The sequence below is a fragment of the Amblyomma americanum genome, chromosome 8 (assembly GCF_052857255.1).
Source record: "Amblyomma americanum isolate KBUSLIRL-KWMA chromosome 8, ASM5285725v1, whole genome shotgun sequence".
Lineage (NCBI taxonomy): Eukaryota > Metazoa > Arthropoda > Arachnida > Ixodida > Ixodidae > Amblyomma > Amblyomma americanum.
This window is the reverse complement of record NC_135504.1, coordinates 135,179,931-135,200,104: the sequence shown is the minus strand read 5'-3', so window position 1 is coordinate 135,200,104 and position 20,174 is coordinate 135,179,931. Positions and strand designations below refer to the sequence as shown.

Sequence of the window (20,174 nt, the reverse complement as noted above, 5' to 3'; positions counted from 1 at the left end):
CCTGAACCCTGCCGTAATGGACGGGATAGAGGACGGAGTGAAAGAAGAAAGGAAGAGACATGTGCCGCAGTGGAAAAACGAGGAAAAACGCTAAGGCGCCCGTGTGCTGTGCGATGTCACTGCACGTTAAAGATCCCCAGGTGGTCGAAATTATTCCGGAGCCCTCCACTACGGCACCTATCTCTTCCTTTCTTCTTTCACTTCTTCCTTCATTCCTTCCCTTACTGCGCGGTCCAGGTGTCCAACGATATATGAGACAGATACTGCGCCATTTCCTTTCCCCCAAAAAACCAATTATTATTATTATTCCTCTTTTCCTCAAAATCACTAGAGTCTAGAACGTTGTCAACGCCAAGCCTATGAACAAACTGAACGCCAACACTTTTCGCTTTTTATATTCCGGATTAACTGAGGTAATCCGCAGCCTCATGATGACTACGCAATTCATAGTTAACAAACAGCTGCCACGCCTTTAGAGCTGTGACATGAGTGGAGATCTATTAAGCATCGATTGTATTTTGCAGCTAGCTTAGCACGCTTTTCTAGTTGAATCGCTGCAGACTTGCGCGCTGGCTACGAAGATATTTTGTGAAGTGGCTACGAAGGCGTTTCGTGACTTCGGCTCCACCCGCAGTCGAATATAGGACGGTCGCAAATTTCGCTGTTCAATATTCAGCTCCACTATCTTGATAGTTCCCGCAAGGGTTGTTTTTAACAGATCGTTATAACAACCGCGTACAAACGGAACGGTTAGCGCATAATTTATGAAACCTTATGAACGCAACTGATAATTTCAGACCACGAACTCTCTCGCGTTCAACTGATTGTTTCGAGCTGGCATTGTTTTATTACATGGTGCCTTCAGCCTCCCTCGAACGTCCGGCGTCCGCGTCCTTGATGTGTGTTTGCTCCTCTCCGAAACTGGTAGGTTTAAATCGAAAATCTCCGCTTCTCGCAAGCAAAGCGGAAGGTCAAATGACGCTTCACTTTAACCCCTAACTGGAGGCTCTCCTTAGGTGTGGCTGTGACGTCTAACCACGAGACTTACCGCTCGCTCATAGGAAAATGTTCACCACCTAGTCACCGCAGACGTGGAGCCAGAACCGGTCACCCGGACGAGTTCTTCCACAGAACATTAGAGACGCCGGGCTGCTTCTAGCGATCCCTATGAGAGAGAGCGTCAAGAAGCCGCGTTGGCAGGGATAACTCACGAACTCGGGCTCGTGGAGTTAGTGAAACCGACGAACAACTGAAGGCACGTCTGGAGATGCAACGACAAAGCAACAAGGTTATCTCAAGTGGAAAAGGGCAGCGGATGCTGCCAACGTCTCTGCGCCGACATCGGTTGCCTTTCGGTAATTAAAACCTTAATCAGCCGGTTTGAGCCACAGCCATTTTTTTAATTCGGCGAGATTTACGGTGGTTATTTAAGAACGCTGTTCTCGTTTATTTTTTCGGCAAAGGTTACTTTCTTGTAGTGAATTACTTCTTTCCCGGCGATATAATGTATTCGTATGCGGTGAAGAATCACTGCTTTGGACCGAGCAGTCCATTGATGGGTAACTAACACAAAAATGACCGCACATACAATTTTGTGCATGAATGAAAGTCTGGTACGAAGAAAGCAAAGCAGACGTTACATGATAATGAAGATAATTTTTATGCCGCAAGGGCATCTGCGCCCAAATAGTGTCATTGCATGAGATATTTTTCGTTTTCTCAAGATCGGATCAAAGGCCTATTTCCCCGGCATTTCACCCTGATGAAGCCGAGAACCAGGCCAAGGGAAGCTTTTACCGATTGTGTCACCGGTGTGTACCCGGCGGCACTGGGGATCGAACCCGCACCTCCCGCATGGGAGGCGGATGCTAAACCACTATCCTCTGCTGCGTTTTTTCTGTCTTTATTGCCGGTTAACAGTGCTTGACATGATGGGGTTTCACGTGATGTCTACATGATGGAACCGCAATACAAAAATGCGAGTGCAATTTTGTCCTAAAAACTCAGCTGTATTGTGGCCATTGGGTTATTGCACTGGGCTGAACAAGGCGGAGGCGGGGCATCACGCGGTCTCTGTGGTGACGAAATTAGCCGATGAAACTGCCGCTGACTCCTACAACATTACACTTTTCTGACGCTTATGCATGGTTTAACGTCAATGTCCTAACACGCAGTGAACTGCCCTAAATGGGGAGACGACCGTGAACGAACAGCGTTATGATAGGAAGCGACGTTTGGCGAGGATGTGGAGCCCAGCGGCCGTTCGGCACACACGTGCTCACCACTGTGCTACTTAATCCCACCATTGTTTCACCACATCTCTGGATAAGGTACTGTGAAAATTTTCTACTCCTGCTGAGTGCAATTCCTACCCAATACACAGTTAGTTGTGACGAGCGTGTCATGGATACTAACCTTTGCAAGGGTACTTGTTTGGGCTTGTTGGTTCCTGACCTTAGCGCGTCCTTATCAATTAATACCAAGTTTTCAAGGTTTAATTCTGTGTACTTTCACTGTTCAGCATTCTTAGGTTTAGACCGAATGGATCGTTTGCCGCACTGCTGTATTTTTATGCTTTTGTTTGTTTGCATCATATTATGCTCTATTGCATTTGCTGTGAATATATTTTTCGTTGTCTTCCGGCAAGTATTCTTATGAATGTGTTTTCACGCTCCCCCCACAACTGTAATGCCAAATAGGCGCTGTGGGTAATGTGGAAAATAAAGAAATAAATGTCCAACCCCTTACTTATCGCGAAGTTTCCCAGCCTTCAGTAGAAATAGTCTCTGTCAACAGCGAGTGGCCGTGTCGACGTGAACAGCTCGCAATAAGAACCAGATAGGCAGGACAGGATGCAAAAGGTAACTAGTGCCGAAACTACAGATACGATTAACGAGATAGAACATAGCTGTTTATTCAACCAGAAGAAAATGAATGAAGATGTCGTTGAAAGGTCATCTATGAAGACACGCAGTTTGTGTGCCCGATTTACTGATAAGAATTGCTTATATTACAGATAACAAAACAAATTGCTTGTTTGTTCAGATGGCCAGTAGGCCTCTTTTATGGTTCCATTTCAAGTCTGTTGTTTCAAAGAGATAATATATAGCTGTATATCAACATCACGTCTATGAAAACGAAGCTACGGGTAGCCAATGCATTTAATTTTTTGTAGCAGTTTTTACGAAATAAGTTTGCACTAGTTCTAGGGGCAAACGTTTGGTTTATGGAGGTTTAACGTCCCAAAGAGACTCTGTCTATGAGGGACGCCGTATTGAAGGGCTCCGGAAATTTCGATCACACGGGGTTCTTTAACGTGCACTGACATCGCACAGTACATGGTCCTCTAGAATTTCGCATCCATCGAAATTCGACCACCGCGGCCGGGATCGAAACCGCCTCTTTCGGGCCAGCAGCCGAGCGCCATAACCACTCAGCCACCGCGGCGGCTTCTAGGGGCAAACGTTCCGAAATGTCAGCACTTCTGAAACACGTTCTTCTCTCATTTCGCTGTTTAGAAAGCATACAATTTTGCTGTTTGCGGTCGTTGTCAAATTACTTCCAATTTTTTTCAAATCTGCATAGCCTTTGGACAATCTTGTCCCTTCGACATGGGTTTTACAGAGCACTTAAGCACAGTTAGTAAGGGGGCTGCGTCAACTCACAGAATCCTGGAGGAAGTGGCAGCGCCCTCTTGGACACTATGTTCGGCAGCACGGATAGGGCCTCGTCGCCGTCCGTGATGCCCCACGTGACCGGGCCCCTGATGAAGTCCTCGGCGGTCAGGGTCAGGAAGCTCAGCTTGGGAAAGAAACGACTCATCACCACTTTCAGCTGCAGCAGGGAATCCGTGCCCCGGCTCCTGAGGCACTGCTCCTAGTCCCAGCACACGGCGAGTCCCGTCATCATCTCCGGGGCGTACCTGATATGCACACAGGACACACCAGAGAAAGAATGAGTGTTTGTGCAGCGATAGGTACATTACGGTAGTATTTCGAGCCTTCAGCGTGGCGTCGCCGCTACCTTGTGGCTGCGCCGCCACGCCGTCGCTTCACTGCCACGCTGTCACGTGGTTTGTCACGTGGTGTGGAGCAGCTGCCGGTGGCGAGGTGCCGTCGTTGATCGCGTGGTTCGTCACGTGGTTGGTCACGTGACGAGCCTATGATGCGGATCTCCGGTTGCTGCCGGTGGCGCGGCGCGCCGGCGAAAACGAGCTGCCACAGCGGCACGCATGCGCCGTGTGAAGTGGACGAAGATGAAGGAGGAACGCCCAGAGTAATGGAGCGGGGAAAGACTGACTTTGTAAATCAACTGAGCAAGGTCCACCCGGCCAGCTGTAGATATCTCGTCACTCCAGGTATAACCAATGGTAAACCACCGCAATTTATTCTCTAAAGAGGGCGAGGAAAGCGGTGATGCTCGCAAAACGCATGGTGCCGACGAGGAGACTGCGCTACAAAAGTGTTGCCAGTTTTAAAGTAGACTGATCAAGAGCCCTTCAGGTTCTGACGGCAAGCATACAATGCCGTACAAGGGCCACCCATATGCACCCGCCACAGTGGCTCAGTGGTTAAAGTACTTAGCCTGATTACCCAGGTTTAGAGCCCGACCGTGGCGGCCCCGTTTCGATGGAGGCGAAACCCAAAAGACACCATGGTGCTGAACGATGTCACAGCACGTTAAAAATCCCCAGGTGGTCGGAATTATTTCGGAGACCGGATCCAGGACGACACCACTTACTTCCTTTCTTATTTCACTCCCTCCTTTATCTCTTCCTTTTTTTAATTGGTTTTGGGGGAAAGGAAATGGCGCAGTATCTGTCTCATATATCGTTGGACACCTGAACCGCGCCGTAAGGGAAGGGTAAAGGAGGGAGTGAAAGAAGAAAGGAAGAGAGAGGTGCCGTAGTGGAGGGCTCCGGAATAATTTCGACCACCTGGGGATCTTTAATGTGCACTGACATCGCACAGCACACGGGCGTCTTAGAGTTTTTCCTCCATAAAAACGCAGCCGCCGCGGTCGGGGGGTGCAGTTTTGGTGTCAACAGTGATGTGGGAGACTGTTACTGCGTCATTTCCTTTCCTCGAAACAAATTTTCACTTTTCACCCATCTGTGCACTGAGATTTAATTCTAATTGTTTAGGATTTTTTCGCTGCAATTCTCGCGAAAATCAGTCGACCAACATGACGAGTGAAGTTAGGCCGAAACTGGCACCGAAATATTCGTAAAAAAATTGCATCAACGATCAGACGATAGATGCGAGCATAGCGCATAAGAAGTGGTGATATTGTTATTATGCTTTTGATGAGAAATCTTTCAAATGATTCTTTTGCTTTGGACGCTTTTAAAATCCTGCCACATCGAAATGGCTGTACTTCTGTCAGATCATTCTGTGTTTGCTTTTGCTGCTTTACCTGCACTTGCCGCACTAATGCTCGCCTTTGATTGGCAGACTCCCCTGGACTTGCCGCAATGTTGTTTGTGATGAACGGCTGGTCGTAATGCCAACCGCTGTTGTTTTGCTGCTCTGCAGGACAAGCTCGCCGAACCACCTGTAGATCCCCGATGGCGTCTGACATCGTTCCTCGCTGGAATGCTGGGGCTCGGCCCAGCGCGAGGGAGCTAAGAGCCGTGAGCGCCCTTAACAGGGACTCCCAAAGCGCGCGGCCATGCAATTCTCGGGAGAGAAGAAACCCGCAAACGAAAAACGTTCTTATAGCACGAATGGCAAGCAACCTCGGCGCGGCCCAACCTCTTGATTGGCGTTATCAATAGGACCAGCTTTACCAGACGTGAAATGCTGACAGGCGCAGCGGCTTTTCCCTTTATCATCCTTGCCTCTCTTCACCAGTGTCCCTTGGGGCTCGCAAGTGATGTTATCTCAGGCAACCACCAGGTGGTCAAGTGTCATCAGATGTTTATTGCCCTCGTTTGCTATCGAGGTGCTAGTGATTTAACTTCATCCTGACGCCAGATACACTAAAAAAGGGGGGGGGGAATGTACACTAACAGTGCATTCGCTCTAGAATGCATCGATGCCCGAGAAAAACTACTCAACCAGCTGGGTTAGAAAAAACGCTGGCACGGACATAGCATTTTCTTGACATGTTAAACACTCGACTAAAGCCATAATTTCTTTTAGCACGAAATGCTTTTAGTTCTCATTCTGGGGCAACGTCGTCAGAACATCGCCCCAATGCAAAAGCAGTTCCCGGAACGACACCGAAACCTTCAGCGACTGCTGTGCTTTGACATAATAGAGCCGCAAGATCCGAGAGCCAAGCAGCCTCTTCAAGACCTGCATGAAGCGAAACGCGAGCTTTAAGGCGAAGCAGATTAGCACTAGTCCACTGTGTCGATAGCATCAACTTTAAATGCCTGCACGAAAATATGAGCAGGCAGCCAAGGAAGACAACGTTAAGCTGTAAATTTAAAGCTACAAAACGGCTCTATATATTATATGGTCTCGCCGCGACAGCGCTAAATAGGGCAGCTAGCACTTTCTACGACCACTACAGGAATGCGTCACACTGTGATCCTGTAAATTACTTTATGCCTGCCCCTGTACTCTCACGACCACACAGACCGCATTTCTTACAGGCCTGAAGAAGGTTACTTGCCCATTGAATAAATTTCTGCCGTGTTTGTTTTGGCTACAACCGTGTTTGAAAAGGAAACAGTGACTGTGGGGCTCAGCCCCCCTTGGCAAATTTCAACATTATCGAAAACAGTTCAAAGCAGCGAGCCTATGAAACACACAGCGGGCGAATGGAAGCCAAAAGGAATCAAGAAATTAAGCAGAATTAGAGAACCTGCATGAAAAACGTGTGAACGGAAACATATGCTAACAGTCACACGACAATGAACGGCGCCACGATATTCAATTGGGATGGCGCGAAGATAGGGCCGGAGGAAGCGGGGAGGGGGGGGGGGGGGGGTGGCATTAAAATTTTAGGTAGGCATGGCCGTTGGTTTTGCAATGAACGTCACCACGAGTTCAGGGTGACGTTTGAGATTGCCAAGAACAGGCGCTAAAAAACATTTCATGCCTGATGCCCGAAAACCAAGTGTGTTACTCTTACCTTTGAAGTTCCTTATTGAAAGACATCAAGCGGAACTTGCAACCACGTCACTTCGGTACGAAATATATGCCACGAGGCAGCGAGCCATGGAAAGAAAAATGATAGGTGTAACGTTAAGAGATCGGAAGCGGGCAGAGTGGGTGAGGGAACAAACACGGGTTAATGACATCCTAGTCGAAATCAAGAGAAAGAAATGGGCTTGGGCAGGGCATGTAATGCGAAGGCAAGATAACCGCTGGTCCTTAAGGGTAACGGAGTGGGTTCCAAGAGAAAGTAAGCGTAGCAGGGGGCGGCAGAAGGTTAGGTGGGCGGATGAGATTAAGAAGTTTGCAGGCAAAGGGTGGATGCAGCTGGCAAAGGATAGGGTTAATTGGAGAGACATGGGAGAGGCCTTTGCCCTGCAGTGGGTGTAGTAAGGCTGATGATGATGATGATGATGATGATGATGATGATGATGATGATGATGATGAGAACTCTGTGCATGGATTACTTATGCTGGTTATCTTTGAGGAGAATAAACACAGCTTTGATTATTCCCGTTAATGATGACTTGGCAGCAGCAGTCACGGCGATCGCACGCTTTTCGAAGCGCTTTGCTGTACATTCTCAGGTGCCGGACAAGCTATATCGCTGGACACGACTACCACCATCGGACCACGTACTTAAAGGGCATTTCCTGGCCTAGTGTACTGCGCCTGCGTGGATTCCTGGCGGAAAGCAGAAACGTCGGCGAAGAGCGCATCGACGCCTTACTAGGCAGCAGCAGTCACGGCGATCGCACGCTTTTCTAAGCGCTTTGCTGCACATTCTCAGGTTGGTGAAATTTTTCCTACTAACCTGGGAGCTTTTTTTTTCGTTTGCGGTGACTGCTGCTGTTGCATGCCAACTATCGCTTGAACTTGCTCTTGTGTACTGCGGTTGTCATTGCGTCAACCGAGCTGCAAGCTTATTTTCCCCTTTGCCCAGTGCAATGTCAAAGGAACTTGTTAAACTTTTTGAGGAACTGATACGAGAACTTAAAGAGTTCCGCGAACTACAGGAAAGTCTCGAAAGGGACATAAGAAAGGACATCCGCGAGGTAAAGAACAGCCTAGGCGTCATAAACGAGAGTTATGAAGAAATGAAAACGTCCGTGAACTGCGTTGAATTGGAAAATGGAGAGCTAAGAACATCTGTAGTAAAACTAGAAAAGGAACGAGACGCTTCGCATGCTCAAATTCAAGAGCATGAAGTGAAACTTCTACAAAATGAACAGCACATGCGGTGTCACAACGTTGAAGTGAAAGGTGTTCCGAAGACGCAAGACGAGAATGTCATGTATATCACAAAGAAGATAGCGAAGGCTATTCAGATACCCCTTGAAAGTTGAAACATCGAGGTCTGTCACCGCTTTCGAACTACGGGGAATACAGAAGCGCGCCAAATATAGTGGTGCAGTTTGTTCGCAGATCAGTTCGTGACTGCTTTTTTGAGAAAGCTCGAAAGCTGAGCATAACGTCAGAGGACATTGAACTTGAACCCAGAACCCCCATCTTCTTTAATGAGCACTTGAGCCCTTCCATAAAAAAACTGTTCGGTGCAGCAAATGCAAAGAAAAAGCAGTGGAAATGGAAATATGCATGGACTCGGAATGGTAAAATATTTGTGCGCAGAACGGATACCTCAGCAGTCATGACGATCACGAAGTTTGATGATTTGCGTCAAATTGTGTAGTTATACCTGCGGACACCTAAAATTTGTTTCACGGCATGGGTTATCAGCCACACGAAATTAAGCATATAGTAAAACCAAAAAAATGTTTTGTCAGCTTTTCATTTAAACGTCAGATCCTTAACAAACAAAGAAGGTGAATTAGCTGTTCTACTCGATACTTTCGAAGTGTCACTAACAGCGATCATGTTAACTGAAACCTGGCACACACCAGTATCAATTGTTTTTTACCTTCCCGGCTATCAGTGCTTCTATCAAAACCGCGAAGATAAAAGGGGAGGCGGCATCGCGCTTCTGCTTAGAAAAACATTATCGTGCGAAAAAGTCGTAGAATACACGACGGCAACTGCTGATCACGAAGTGCTCACTCTACGAAGTTCTAACAAACTTTTCTGTGTTATTTACAGGCCACCATCTGGTGCCATTAATCACTTCTTTGAATTTCTTGAAACAATTTTTAACTACGCAACTGATCACTCTAAAGATAAGGTTCTAGGTGGCGAAATTAAAATAAATATGCTTTCATTGAGTCAATCCCAGAAAAAACTCCAGTATTTAATTGCTGCTAATGGTCTCTTAGCGTAATAACAAAGCCGACGCCAGTGACTTTAGAAAGTGAGTCATTATTAGATGTATTCATTGCAAATGTTGACAGTAATTTAGTAACTGCAGACGTAGTATATACCGACATTAGTGATCATCTTGGAGTCGTAATGATTGCTGATAAAGCTGTACATGTTAATTACAAAAGGCAGATAATATATACACAATCTAAAACGAAAAAAAAATCTTGAATCCTTTCTTCCTGTGATTAGCCAACAGACCTCAAACCACGTTTTTGAGGAAGATGGTAGTGATACCGCTTACCTTACCTTCATCACTACATTTAAGGCTATATATGATGCACATTTTCCACTATGAAAGACAGCCACGTCATCAAAAGCATGGAAACCCTGGATAACGTCCGACTTGGTCCAAACGATCAAGCATAAGAACCGATTGTACGCACAGTTTGTACAATCAAAAGATGAAGTGTTGCTTCGGCAATTCAAAAATTACATAAATAATCTAACATCAAAACTAAGAATGGCTCGAGACGCCTCTTTCACAAATGTATTTTGGAGCCCTGAAGAACAGCATGAAGGTAAACGAATATATGGCACCTGCTTAGCTGATGCTTTCAACAATTTCTTTATCTTACAAGAATCTGAGAGTCAGGTAGAGTGCAGCCAAAATTACATTGAATTCATGAAGGGAAGAAGCTGTCCATCATCCCTTTTCGTTGCGCCCACGAACTACACAGAAGTTTTCTCGTGCATAAGTAATATTAAAATGGCAAGTCCGTAGATGAAACTGGTCTCCAAATAGCGCCCATTAAACATGTTCTTCACCTAATATGCCCCGCTGTTACTCACATTTACAATATTTTATTATCCACCGCTGTATTTCCAAAGGCACTGCGAATGGCTCGAGTGATACTGGTTTTTAAAAGCGGCGACAAGAATCTGATTCGTAGCTATTGTCGAATTTCTATACTGCCAGTGATCTCGAATGGTATAGAAAAATTAATGCATTGTAGGGTACTATCTTTCATTGAAAAACAACCTGCTCCTTGACTTTTAGCACAGGTTTCGAAAGAATCGATCCACTGAAACAGCACTACTGACGCAAAAAGAAATCATTATAGATATGTTTCAAAATAAGGAAATAGGTGCAGGCATATATATAAATTTTACTAAGGCTTTTGACTTGATAAACCACAGAATTTTACTACACAAACTGGCAAGCTATGGTGTCCGTGGAAAAGCTCACGATCTTATGAAATCGTATTTGTCCAACAGAACACAATATGTTGACTTTAAAAATTGGTTGTCCTCAATACAAAATATTTATGCAGGAGTCCCCCAAGGAAGTATACTGGGTCCGCTCTTATTTTTATTCTATATAAATGACATTGTGCAATGTGTAACTAATGGAAAGATTGTATCCTACGCTGATGACACTTCGGTATTCATAACCGGGTGATCAGAAAGTGACCTTGAAGAGAAAGCAACCAAAACACTGAGTGCATTAAATACATGGGCAAAATCAAATTGCTTGAAGATTAATTTTAAAATACAAAAATAATATTGCACTTTCCAAAAGGAAAGATAATTTCTAGGCCGTTGGACGTGTTCTTAAGCTCTGATATTGTTGAAATTGTAGATTATGTTAAAATTTCTGGCGTTATATTGTCAAAGCATTTCAATTGGAATGGTCATGTTGACTATATCAGATCAAAAGTGTCTTCAGCTGTCGGTGCCATGTTGCGGCTGTACGGTACTCTTCCTGTCAAAGTTAGGCTATTGCTATACAACTCATTAGTTCTTTCTCTTTTACAATATTGTTGTACCGTTTGTGGCACTACAGGTGTCACAAATTTATCCAAGCTTCACCTTCTTCAAAAAAGAGCTGTAAGATGCATTGCTGGTGTTCCTTATTATTCCCCCACACATGACTTGTTTTTAAAATATGAAGCCCTGCCAATTTATAGTTTAAACAATTATAGATTTTAATTATATATAAACGCTCTTAACAAAGTGATGAACATTATATTTGTTATCTGGCAAAACATGAGAAAAACATGCATATCCTGCAGACTATACATAAAGAAATTTAGTTAGTGCCGACGCCTAGGGCATATTATACCGAGCAGTCTCTTTCTTATACTGTTCAAGTATGATTAAACAAAATAAACAATGAATTGTTTGACCCCTTTCAGCATTCAAGTCATGTTATTAGGCGATTTTTTCTTAGCAAGATTACGTAATATTGCACTCAGTTTAAACCTATACCTCTTATTTTTTCGTTTCCCCATGACCAGTTATTTGTTTTTCTAATACCTATGTTTGTGCTGCAATGCATAGCGCAGCTTTTTCACAGAGTGTTTTGTTATTCTGTTTCAGAGTTTATTTGGAAAATTGAAAATCGCTGCCTGTGTACTGTGCTGCCAAGTTCATAAAGGGGGCAGGACCTCTGTCAAGATTACGAGGTTTTAGTCCTGTCTCCTTCTCTGTCCAAGAGAAAAATAAAGTCTGAATGAATGAATGAATTATTACTGTTATGATTATGATATTGGCTTTTATAACATATTTAAATGTACATAAGGAGCGCCTAAAAAGCACTGGTTTCCAAGAGACACTGCCGACGAAACGGTATATGAACAAAATAATGAGACCAAAATACGGCAAGAATTTGTCGCCAGTTTCTCAGGGACGCTTCCCTAGGCGGTGTGATTAAATCAGCGAGGATATCACGCCTTTTACACTGTAAGGGGCAAGGAAAATTCTCTGCAGGCACTCATTACAGGCACCAAGACACACCTGACATTCTCCAATATGTAGTCGATGGTGTACTTCTCTGCTTGCTCGAGGTCCTGGAACGACAACACTGGTATTGGTGTCAACAGTGGCCAGGATCGCATTATTTCCAATACAACGTCATTCATGATTGGCTCGCTGGTCAACGCGTAGTAGTCCAGGCACGAGCACAGATTTTCGGGACTAAGCCGTTGTTGGATGTAGTCTGTGCATCGTTCCACCAGTGACGTTATGAGGTACTTTCTGGCCGCCGCTGTTCAGTTTAGTGCAACCAGTACACTGTTCAGAATACAGGTACCTGCATCATGCATATGTGGATAGCTGACAAGAACGTTTCCTCTAAATAGAGGCGATCCCTTTCAAAAAAGGCTAGAGGATTCTAAGACAGAAAATTTCTGTAGTCTGTAGTCTTGTCGTATTTTGGGCATGTCTTGTGTGGTCTGTCTTGTCTTTTGTAGTGTCTCCTGTTTTGTTTAATCTGTCTTGACATCTGTAGTCTGTCTTGTCTTCTGTAGTTTGCCTTGTCTTCTGTAGTGTGTCTTGTGTAGTGCTCGTACAGTTTCGCAGTCGTTACTTTTTCACCTCTCAATTAACACAGCATTTGTGTATTCTGGAGTAGGCAATGGACAAAAATGATAGCCTTGTTAATAGTCGCCTCTCAATTAACACAAGCTTAGTGCACTCCAGAGTAATTCATGTACAAAACCACTAGAATTGAAATGAAAATGATCAATTTTTGTTTACTGTTATATACTTTGTTTCGAGCTTGCTTATGCACGCTGTCAAGCGTGGTCCTGGCCGCATGTTTCTAGATACATTACCCATAAGCCACGAAAAGTGGTCTTTGTCTCGTCTGAAAAAAGAAAAAATCGAGATCACCGCAGCTACCCGCACAAAAAGAATGTGAAAGCGTTGACGCCTCCTCGACACTGGCCACCTTTCAATTTGGCTCCATGGTTGTTTTCTCGTTCAATTGATTGGTTATCGATAAACTCTTATTTTACCATCGTTTGATCCCTGCAACCATTTAGAGTTTTCAAATTTTCCGCCATGTATCATTTCCGCCCACCCACTATATACCTGCCCAGTCTAAATACCCGTTCATGGCCTTTTGCTTCTCATTAATTCTGGTTACGTATCGGTCACTTATCACTGGTCACATGGCTGCCCATTTCGAGTTTTCAAACTTGGCGGTAAGAATTGGCATATGGCAGGTGTCAACAGATTTTTTTTCTATTCACTTTATAATGCGTCCGCATTTTAAGCCGAAATGTAGGCACTCGCAGCTGTCGGCGTATGCAAGGTTGTATAAACAGAAATGCCTCCTCCCAGTCATGGCCGGTGGAAGAGTGAAGACAGAAATTCTCCTCTCTACTTTTTGGAAAAAGGACGGAAGGCGGCTGCCCAAAGAGAGTTTAACTGATTAACGAAGCGAATATGTAAAAGAGATAATGACTAAGAGTAAGTAGAAATGACTGAACAAAAATAAAAATATCTAAGAATGACTGAGATCAATAAAAATAAAACAATGACTAAAAAGAATTACACTAATAAAATGAGTAAATAAGAAGCGGTAGCATTCCGACAAATAGGCAATGTCCGCCCACAAAATTCGCAGCTACACAAATAGCTACGCGGTTCTCAAATGCCTCCAATAGAAACTCCCTGTAAACGGGTAATGAAATTAAGCTTCTTTAATTTTTTAGAACTATTTATCAAACTTCAAAAGCACAGCCTGGAAGATTACGCTTCTTTTAGATACAAGCTCTAATTAAAATTTCAGGCTATGCCAAACATGGCTTCAAATTACGCGGAAGACAAGGAAGAAAAGGACACCACACCAAGAGTCACTCCTGTTCCATCCCAGTGTGTCTTGGCCACTCCCCCGTAGTGTGTATTTGCCAGCAACGCCTGAGGCCTTCCTTCCTTCCTTCCTTCCTTCCTTCCTTCCTTCCTTCCTTCCTTCCTTCCTTCCTTCCTTCCTTCCTTCCTTCCTTCCTTCCTTCCTTCCTTCCTTCCTTCCTTCCTTCCTTCCTTCCTTCCTTCCTTCCTTCCTTCCTTCCTTCCTTCCTTCCTTCCTTCCTTCCTTCCTTCCTTCCTTCCTTCCTTCCTTCCTTCCTTCCTTCCTTCCTTCCTTCCTTCCTTCCTTCCTTCCTTCCTTCCTTCCTTCCTTCCTTCCAACCCTGTGTTTAAGAGAGACACTTTTATTCATAGGAATTAAAGAGCCTTTCACCTGTTGCAAAAGAAAGAGTTTTCATCATTTTACAAAATGCCCGGCACAATTAATTATAGACGATGAGAGGTGGCCTACAGGTGAAGATAAAGGCGACGAGGTTCTAACGTTCAAAAGTTTCACGGGCATATACTGAGAACCGTCCTGGAACTGTACGTTTTTCAGCGAAAAACGACTTAATGGTGACTGGTGGTGTCAGTTCCTAACAAGTTTACGTTGTGAGACCTCAGTCTTTCGCCAAAAAGGGCTGCGTTAAGGGTAGCCGTTGGAAGCACCTTGATCAGACGATTTGTCGCGCTCCAAAAATTTTTATTATTTTGTAAATAAGACTAGTGAAGTTATGATACCGTTCACAGGCGAGAGCAACGCGACTCGGCTCTGTCACATCTTTGAAAAATCAGGTCATTCCTGGGGTACCTGCTTTTCCTGGCTTAGGTGCCCAGTTGAATGCCGAGTGGCACTTTCAAGTCCCCCATAGATAACGCCGGACGTTTTCAGCGTGCCCGCTGGAGAAAGAGAAATTTCTAGAACGGAAACGAAATTGCAGCCAGCATGTCCCAGCCCACGGCCAAGGTCCTCCTCTCCCCGCCATCTTCAGCCACATGCTCAAGTGTTTTCGCCATCTGCGACCGACACTGTAACACGGATTTCCACAGGCAGCCGCCATCCCGTCAGAGCATGACATTGCGGAGGTGCGGCGGCGCTAGCGTCACAAATGACTTTCGTACTGCAGGCAAAAGGCGGGACCGTCCTTCTTGGGTGTGCCCGTTTGCATATTTTTGAGCACTATGCGCGATATGCTATAAAGTTGTGGTACCAGTTGGTTGCGCCACAAGACGCAAGGAAGAAGTCGCATTAGATTTCAAAAGTTCCTTACAGTCAAAGAGGGGCGAAAGCGATGGGCAGCGGCCGTGGGAGGCACAACTGGGCCCCTTTCTCTAACGGATCGGCTTCGAGGCTAGTGCTGCAATTCTGAATTGAAATCTAAGGAGCTTGTTCGCAACTATTAAGGCGATAGTTTGAAGCTCACGTTGTATTGAAAATCTGGCGTCGTCGTCGGCCTTTTGAGCAAAAAGTCAATGGAGAAGCAACCTGGCTGGCAACATAGGTCCTGTAACCTCATGATATCATCACGACTTGCCCACCGGATCCTGAGCAAATTGACCGTCGTAGAAGATAGCAGTGAAATTAATGATCTGTTGCAGTAAGTTGTCCAGGAGGAGTAACCTTGTTCGCCGAAGCCCCACCAATGGTTGCACCTGCTATGTCAGGTCCATCGCTTAACCGCTCTATTATGAAGACTCCCAGGAAAATATGAAGTCCGGAATGACCAGTTCTGCATACATGGGTGTTATAACCACTAAAACTATCGTGTCATAACCTTAAAGTGGAACTTACAGGTCTATCCTAATTTTAATCCACTTAGTAGCTCTTCAGTAGCGCAACGAACGATTCAAGAATGAGCGCCTCGTTCGCCTTTTGCTATAGTGTCAGCATGAGAATAATGATAATAATAATTGGTTTGAGGGAAAGGGAATGGCGCAGTATTTGTCTCATATATCGTTGGACACCTGAACCGCGCCGTAAGAGAAGGATTAAAGGAGGGAGTGAAATCAGAAAACAGAAAGGAAGAAAGAGGTGCCGTAGTGGAGGGCTTCGGAATAATTTTGACCACCTGGGGATCTTTAACGTGCACTGACATCGCACAGCACACGGGCGCCTTAGTGTTTTTGCTCCATAAAAACGCAAAAGCCGCGGTCGGGTTCGAAGATTAGACACGACATTCCGGGCCCGTTGTCAGGTCCCAGTTGCTTTCACTACGTGCCGAAGACCTCTTCGTGCAGGAAAAAGAAAGACAGAACAGCTGCTGCGAGTCACCTTAGCGATCAAAGCTATGGAGCCGCCAGTCCCAACGTTGCCGAAGCAACTCCAAACTCTGGAAGGAGTACGACACGTAATTTCCATCTCTTCACTTTCTTGAGCTAACAAGTGTCTCCTTCCAACATCGCTCCCAGAGAGCGATTAAACGCCTCTAGGATCTAAGATTAAGCTGACTAAACTTATGGCCTAGATTATCTAGATTCCGTAATTTCACCTCTTTCATAGGCCAGCTGACGCAGCATAAACACCGCACCAATATCAACTTTTATCAAGAAAAATGCATTCGGCACTTAAGGATTCACTTGGATGGATATTTTGAGATTAAAAATAAACAGAATGACTTGAAATATTCAGCTCAGCACATTGAGCGCCAATTTTCCTAAGAAGCAAGAACAAAACGGTCAATGCTTGTGCTTGCGCACCTCGCCGATATCCTAGAGAATAAAAAGCGAGCCCTTTAGCGGACCTCCGTATGTTGAGAGTGGAGGGAGGTCTCCACTCCCGTCAAAAACGTGTGCAGGCCGAATTAACCACACTTAGCTGCGCACTCGATGGACAAACTTCCAAAGAATACCGAGACGACATTTGCATCATTCAACGCTGCTGGATCAGTTGTTCTCCACGTTTTCCGAAGCGACGGCTCGTCATTTTAATCCGCGGGAAAGCTGATTCGCGTCGTTCATGGCATTGTACTAGTAACAGTCGCGAACGTGTGCTGTATCGATCCGAATGTTGAGGTCTGTATACGATCACTTTATCTCTACGCCTCGCGCTTTCTCGGTTCCATTAATCATCACCTTTTATTATACCTTTAAAGGCCACAAGGTGGGGCACAAAGTAAGGAAGGGCGAGTATCTCATAAAGATAATGCCAGAACGGATGGCCAGAAGGAAGCTGTCGACAGGTGTTATTTAATCAGTCGGCGCAGTCACCCGCCGCAGCCACCCTTTTATTTTCTGGTAACTAGATGCGGAGAAGGAAGCCGAAGCAGCTCATCGATTGGTAATTCCGGCTGGCCAACAGGTTGAAAACGACCAAAATTATTCTCCAGGCATAAAAAGAAACATTTGTAACCACAACCGACGCGCACCTTGAAATATTCGCACACGCGAGTTGGTTTCGACGTCAGTGTCGCTTGACACAGTCGCACAGTCCTGAAGGCGTCTTGCTTTTTGCCTACAACTCGCGTCACTGCCGATCACTGCGCCGCTTTTGCACAGAAACATGGCGCTCGTCTACCCTAATTCCTCTGCTGTCGCAAAACCTGTGCCCGTGGGAGAGTGGAGCCTGCGCGAGAGAGTGGCAAAAGTGGCTGACAGTTTTCTGGTGCTTACCTGGGCATGATATGAAAGCCGTCTGGGCGGATGTCCGTTACATCAAAGACGCCCTACTCAGAAAGGTCCCCGAAGAACATGGTGTCAAAAATGTCGCTGTTCAAGGGGAGATGGAGCCCGTGGGCGCGGAACTTGCGTTGGTCCGCGTTAAGGAATCTATCCGTGCGAACCTTGAACTCTACCTCAGACAGGCGACCGCTGTCGATAGATGCTTCCAGCTCGATCTATGACTAGGCACCAAGAAATTACGGACGCAGAGAACAACGGGAGGCCGGGAAGAAATAAATGTTAATTTCGTGTAAAGCTACAACAATGTACTGATGGTGCGAGGAAAATGCAAACACAAGGCGCGTGCTATTTCGCCCGACAGAAGATAACTAAAAAATCCTTTGGGGTTTTTCGATGCGCACTCCCTTGCATTGCCTTGTATTCAAGGCTCATAAACTGAGAGCTAAGAAATAAATCGCAAGCACAGACACTCCGCTTCATGCGAACTAGAGTGCAGTGTAAGCTCGATTATTGGAAACATTGGTGTGTTTTCGACGTTCCCAAATTTATGTAATACCCTTACTGCAAATACTAAATTACAAACATTTTTTCCATTAATTTGCCAGTATCGTCTTATTTGCGCCCCACACCACTATAAAGCTGTATTTTTCCTGCTCACTTGACGGTGATCTCTGCGCGTGACCTCACGCTTGCAATGTCACAACTGTCGTCACAACCGTGAACCACTTGTGAGAAAACCGCCGCCTATGGGCTAACAAATATTTAAAGAAAAGGGTCACCACTCAGAGAGGCTCCTTTCGCTACCAAGCGCACGCACGGCAGTTCTTACCTTAGTATTGGCAACGTCATCGTTACGCCAGGAAGATGTCTACAGCTTATGGACGCGCATCGCAGTTTGTTTCAAGTTCACTTCTCTTTTATAAACCTGGATGCTGAATTAAGAGAATTGGGCCTGAGCGAGGCCAGCAACTTCTTCAGCCGCACAAAAGGTAATTACGCTAAAATAGATGATGTAATGAACAGTACAATACAGCTGTGACGCGAAACAGACAACAGTGCGTACGTATTTGCTGTCAGTAAATGGAAATTAAACAGCGAATAATGAGCAGTCATAATCACAGCAATTGTATAATAAAACAAAAAAATCACAGGATGCAAAATATACAATACGCATTAAAGCGTAACATAAGGTCATATCCATAGCCACACAAAAGTAATATCCAATTCTGGAGCTCTATGAGGTATAATTGGACCCTATGGATAAAAAGGGAGCAACAAATCATTCCGACCTGCGTGCTGAACGTCCGGGGTGAAGAATTGAAGAGCAACTGTTTCTTGTGTGGCAGCAATAAATTGAACCTACAATGCACAGGAAAATTCAGTGTGCTTCGCGCAATTAGGCGAGATAAAAAATATCCGAAATTATCATTGCATTCTTCACAATTGCACTTCAGCAACAAAAACCCTAAAATCCAGCCACCTTGTATAGAAGTCCGTGGTACTCGCAATAAAACGACGGGCTTCCACAGAGTTTTGCACAGGGCGCAAGGAAGCGGCATCATAACGACGTATGAGGTATAATGCGCGTTGCTGGGCAAGTGAAGACACCAGTTGGCTTTTTTTTATTTCAAACGGCAATGACCAACACAAAATAAATTCGTGCTTAAGAAATGCCGGAAAGCAGGCCGGTTTTCCTGAACAGCCATGTCGTCGGCATCCTTGAAATGGAAGCGCTGAAAAAAAGAATACAAATGATGATCGATTTGCGTAGTCATTCTAAATCCGAAATATGTGCGGTAGCAGTTGGGTTTTCCCTTCTTTTCTGCTACTCAGGTCTAGTGTTCACGAATGCCAGTTGTTCGGGTAGCGATAATGGGTTAGTGTTCATATATGCCGAATTGTCATTGTATACATTCATAGGTCACTGTGTTTCTTCCTAGCATTCCTGGCGCAGTGGTGCAGTGGTCTAGCAATACGCCACTGCACTTCTATGGCAGGTTCTGCCATCGGTGGGACTTGGGTTGCAATCCAGGGGTCTCTACCCGGGCAGCCTCTAACGATTAATTGCACTGCCGCCAACAGGGTAAGCAGCCTGCGCTGTCCCGGATGTTTCGACTGGCGACCAAACTTCTTCAGAGTGTTAAATGCTTATTCCAGACGAATATATATAGGGGTTCGAACAAGGCTGCTACAATGAGCCCGAGTTAACCCCTCCCGCCCAAAAAAAAAGAACTGGCAGTTGCTTAGCTTGGCTATGCCACGATATACGTAGCTAAAGGTACGTTTCAATGGCTGAGCTTGCTGTCGTCACTGTATGTTTAGCGTTGAGAGATATAGGTCTTCATTTCGGCGCCTATGCGCCGTCTATTACGCTAGGCAGTCTGGAATCTCCGTTTGGCAAGCCGTTTCGCTTTCTGTTCTGGCCTCTCCGCTGCTTTCTTCGCCTTCTTAAGATCATCCTCTCTTTGTTGAGTAGCCAAGTGCCAGGCGACAACCTCAGGATAGAAAGAGTTAATCTTTTCTTCTCTATACCACCATTTAGCAGCGGCTGGACTCTCCTTCTGT

General features: G+C 45.2%; 1 protein-coding gene across 1 annotated transcript in view; it reads right to left on the bottom strand.

The window, feature by feature from the left end:
- Positions 1-2,829: 2,829 nt before the first annotated feature.
- LOC144100702 (uncharacterized) overlaps positions 2,830-20,174 on the bottom strand; it is a 103,018-nt gene continuing 85,673 nt past the window's right edge. The window contains exon 3 of the mRNA XM_077633549.1: positions 2,830-3,922. Coding sequence (XP_077489675.1) covers positions 3,877-3,922 — 46 coding nt within the window. The 3' untranslated portion in view covers positions 2,830-3,876. The remainder of the gene's footprint in view (positions 3,923-20,174) is intronic.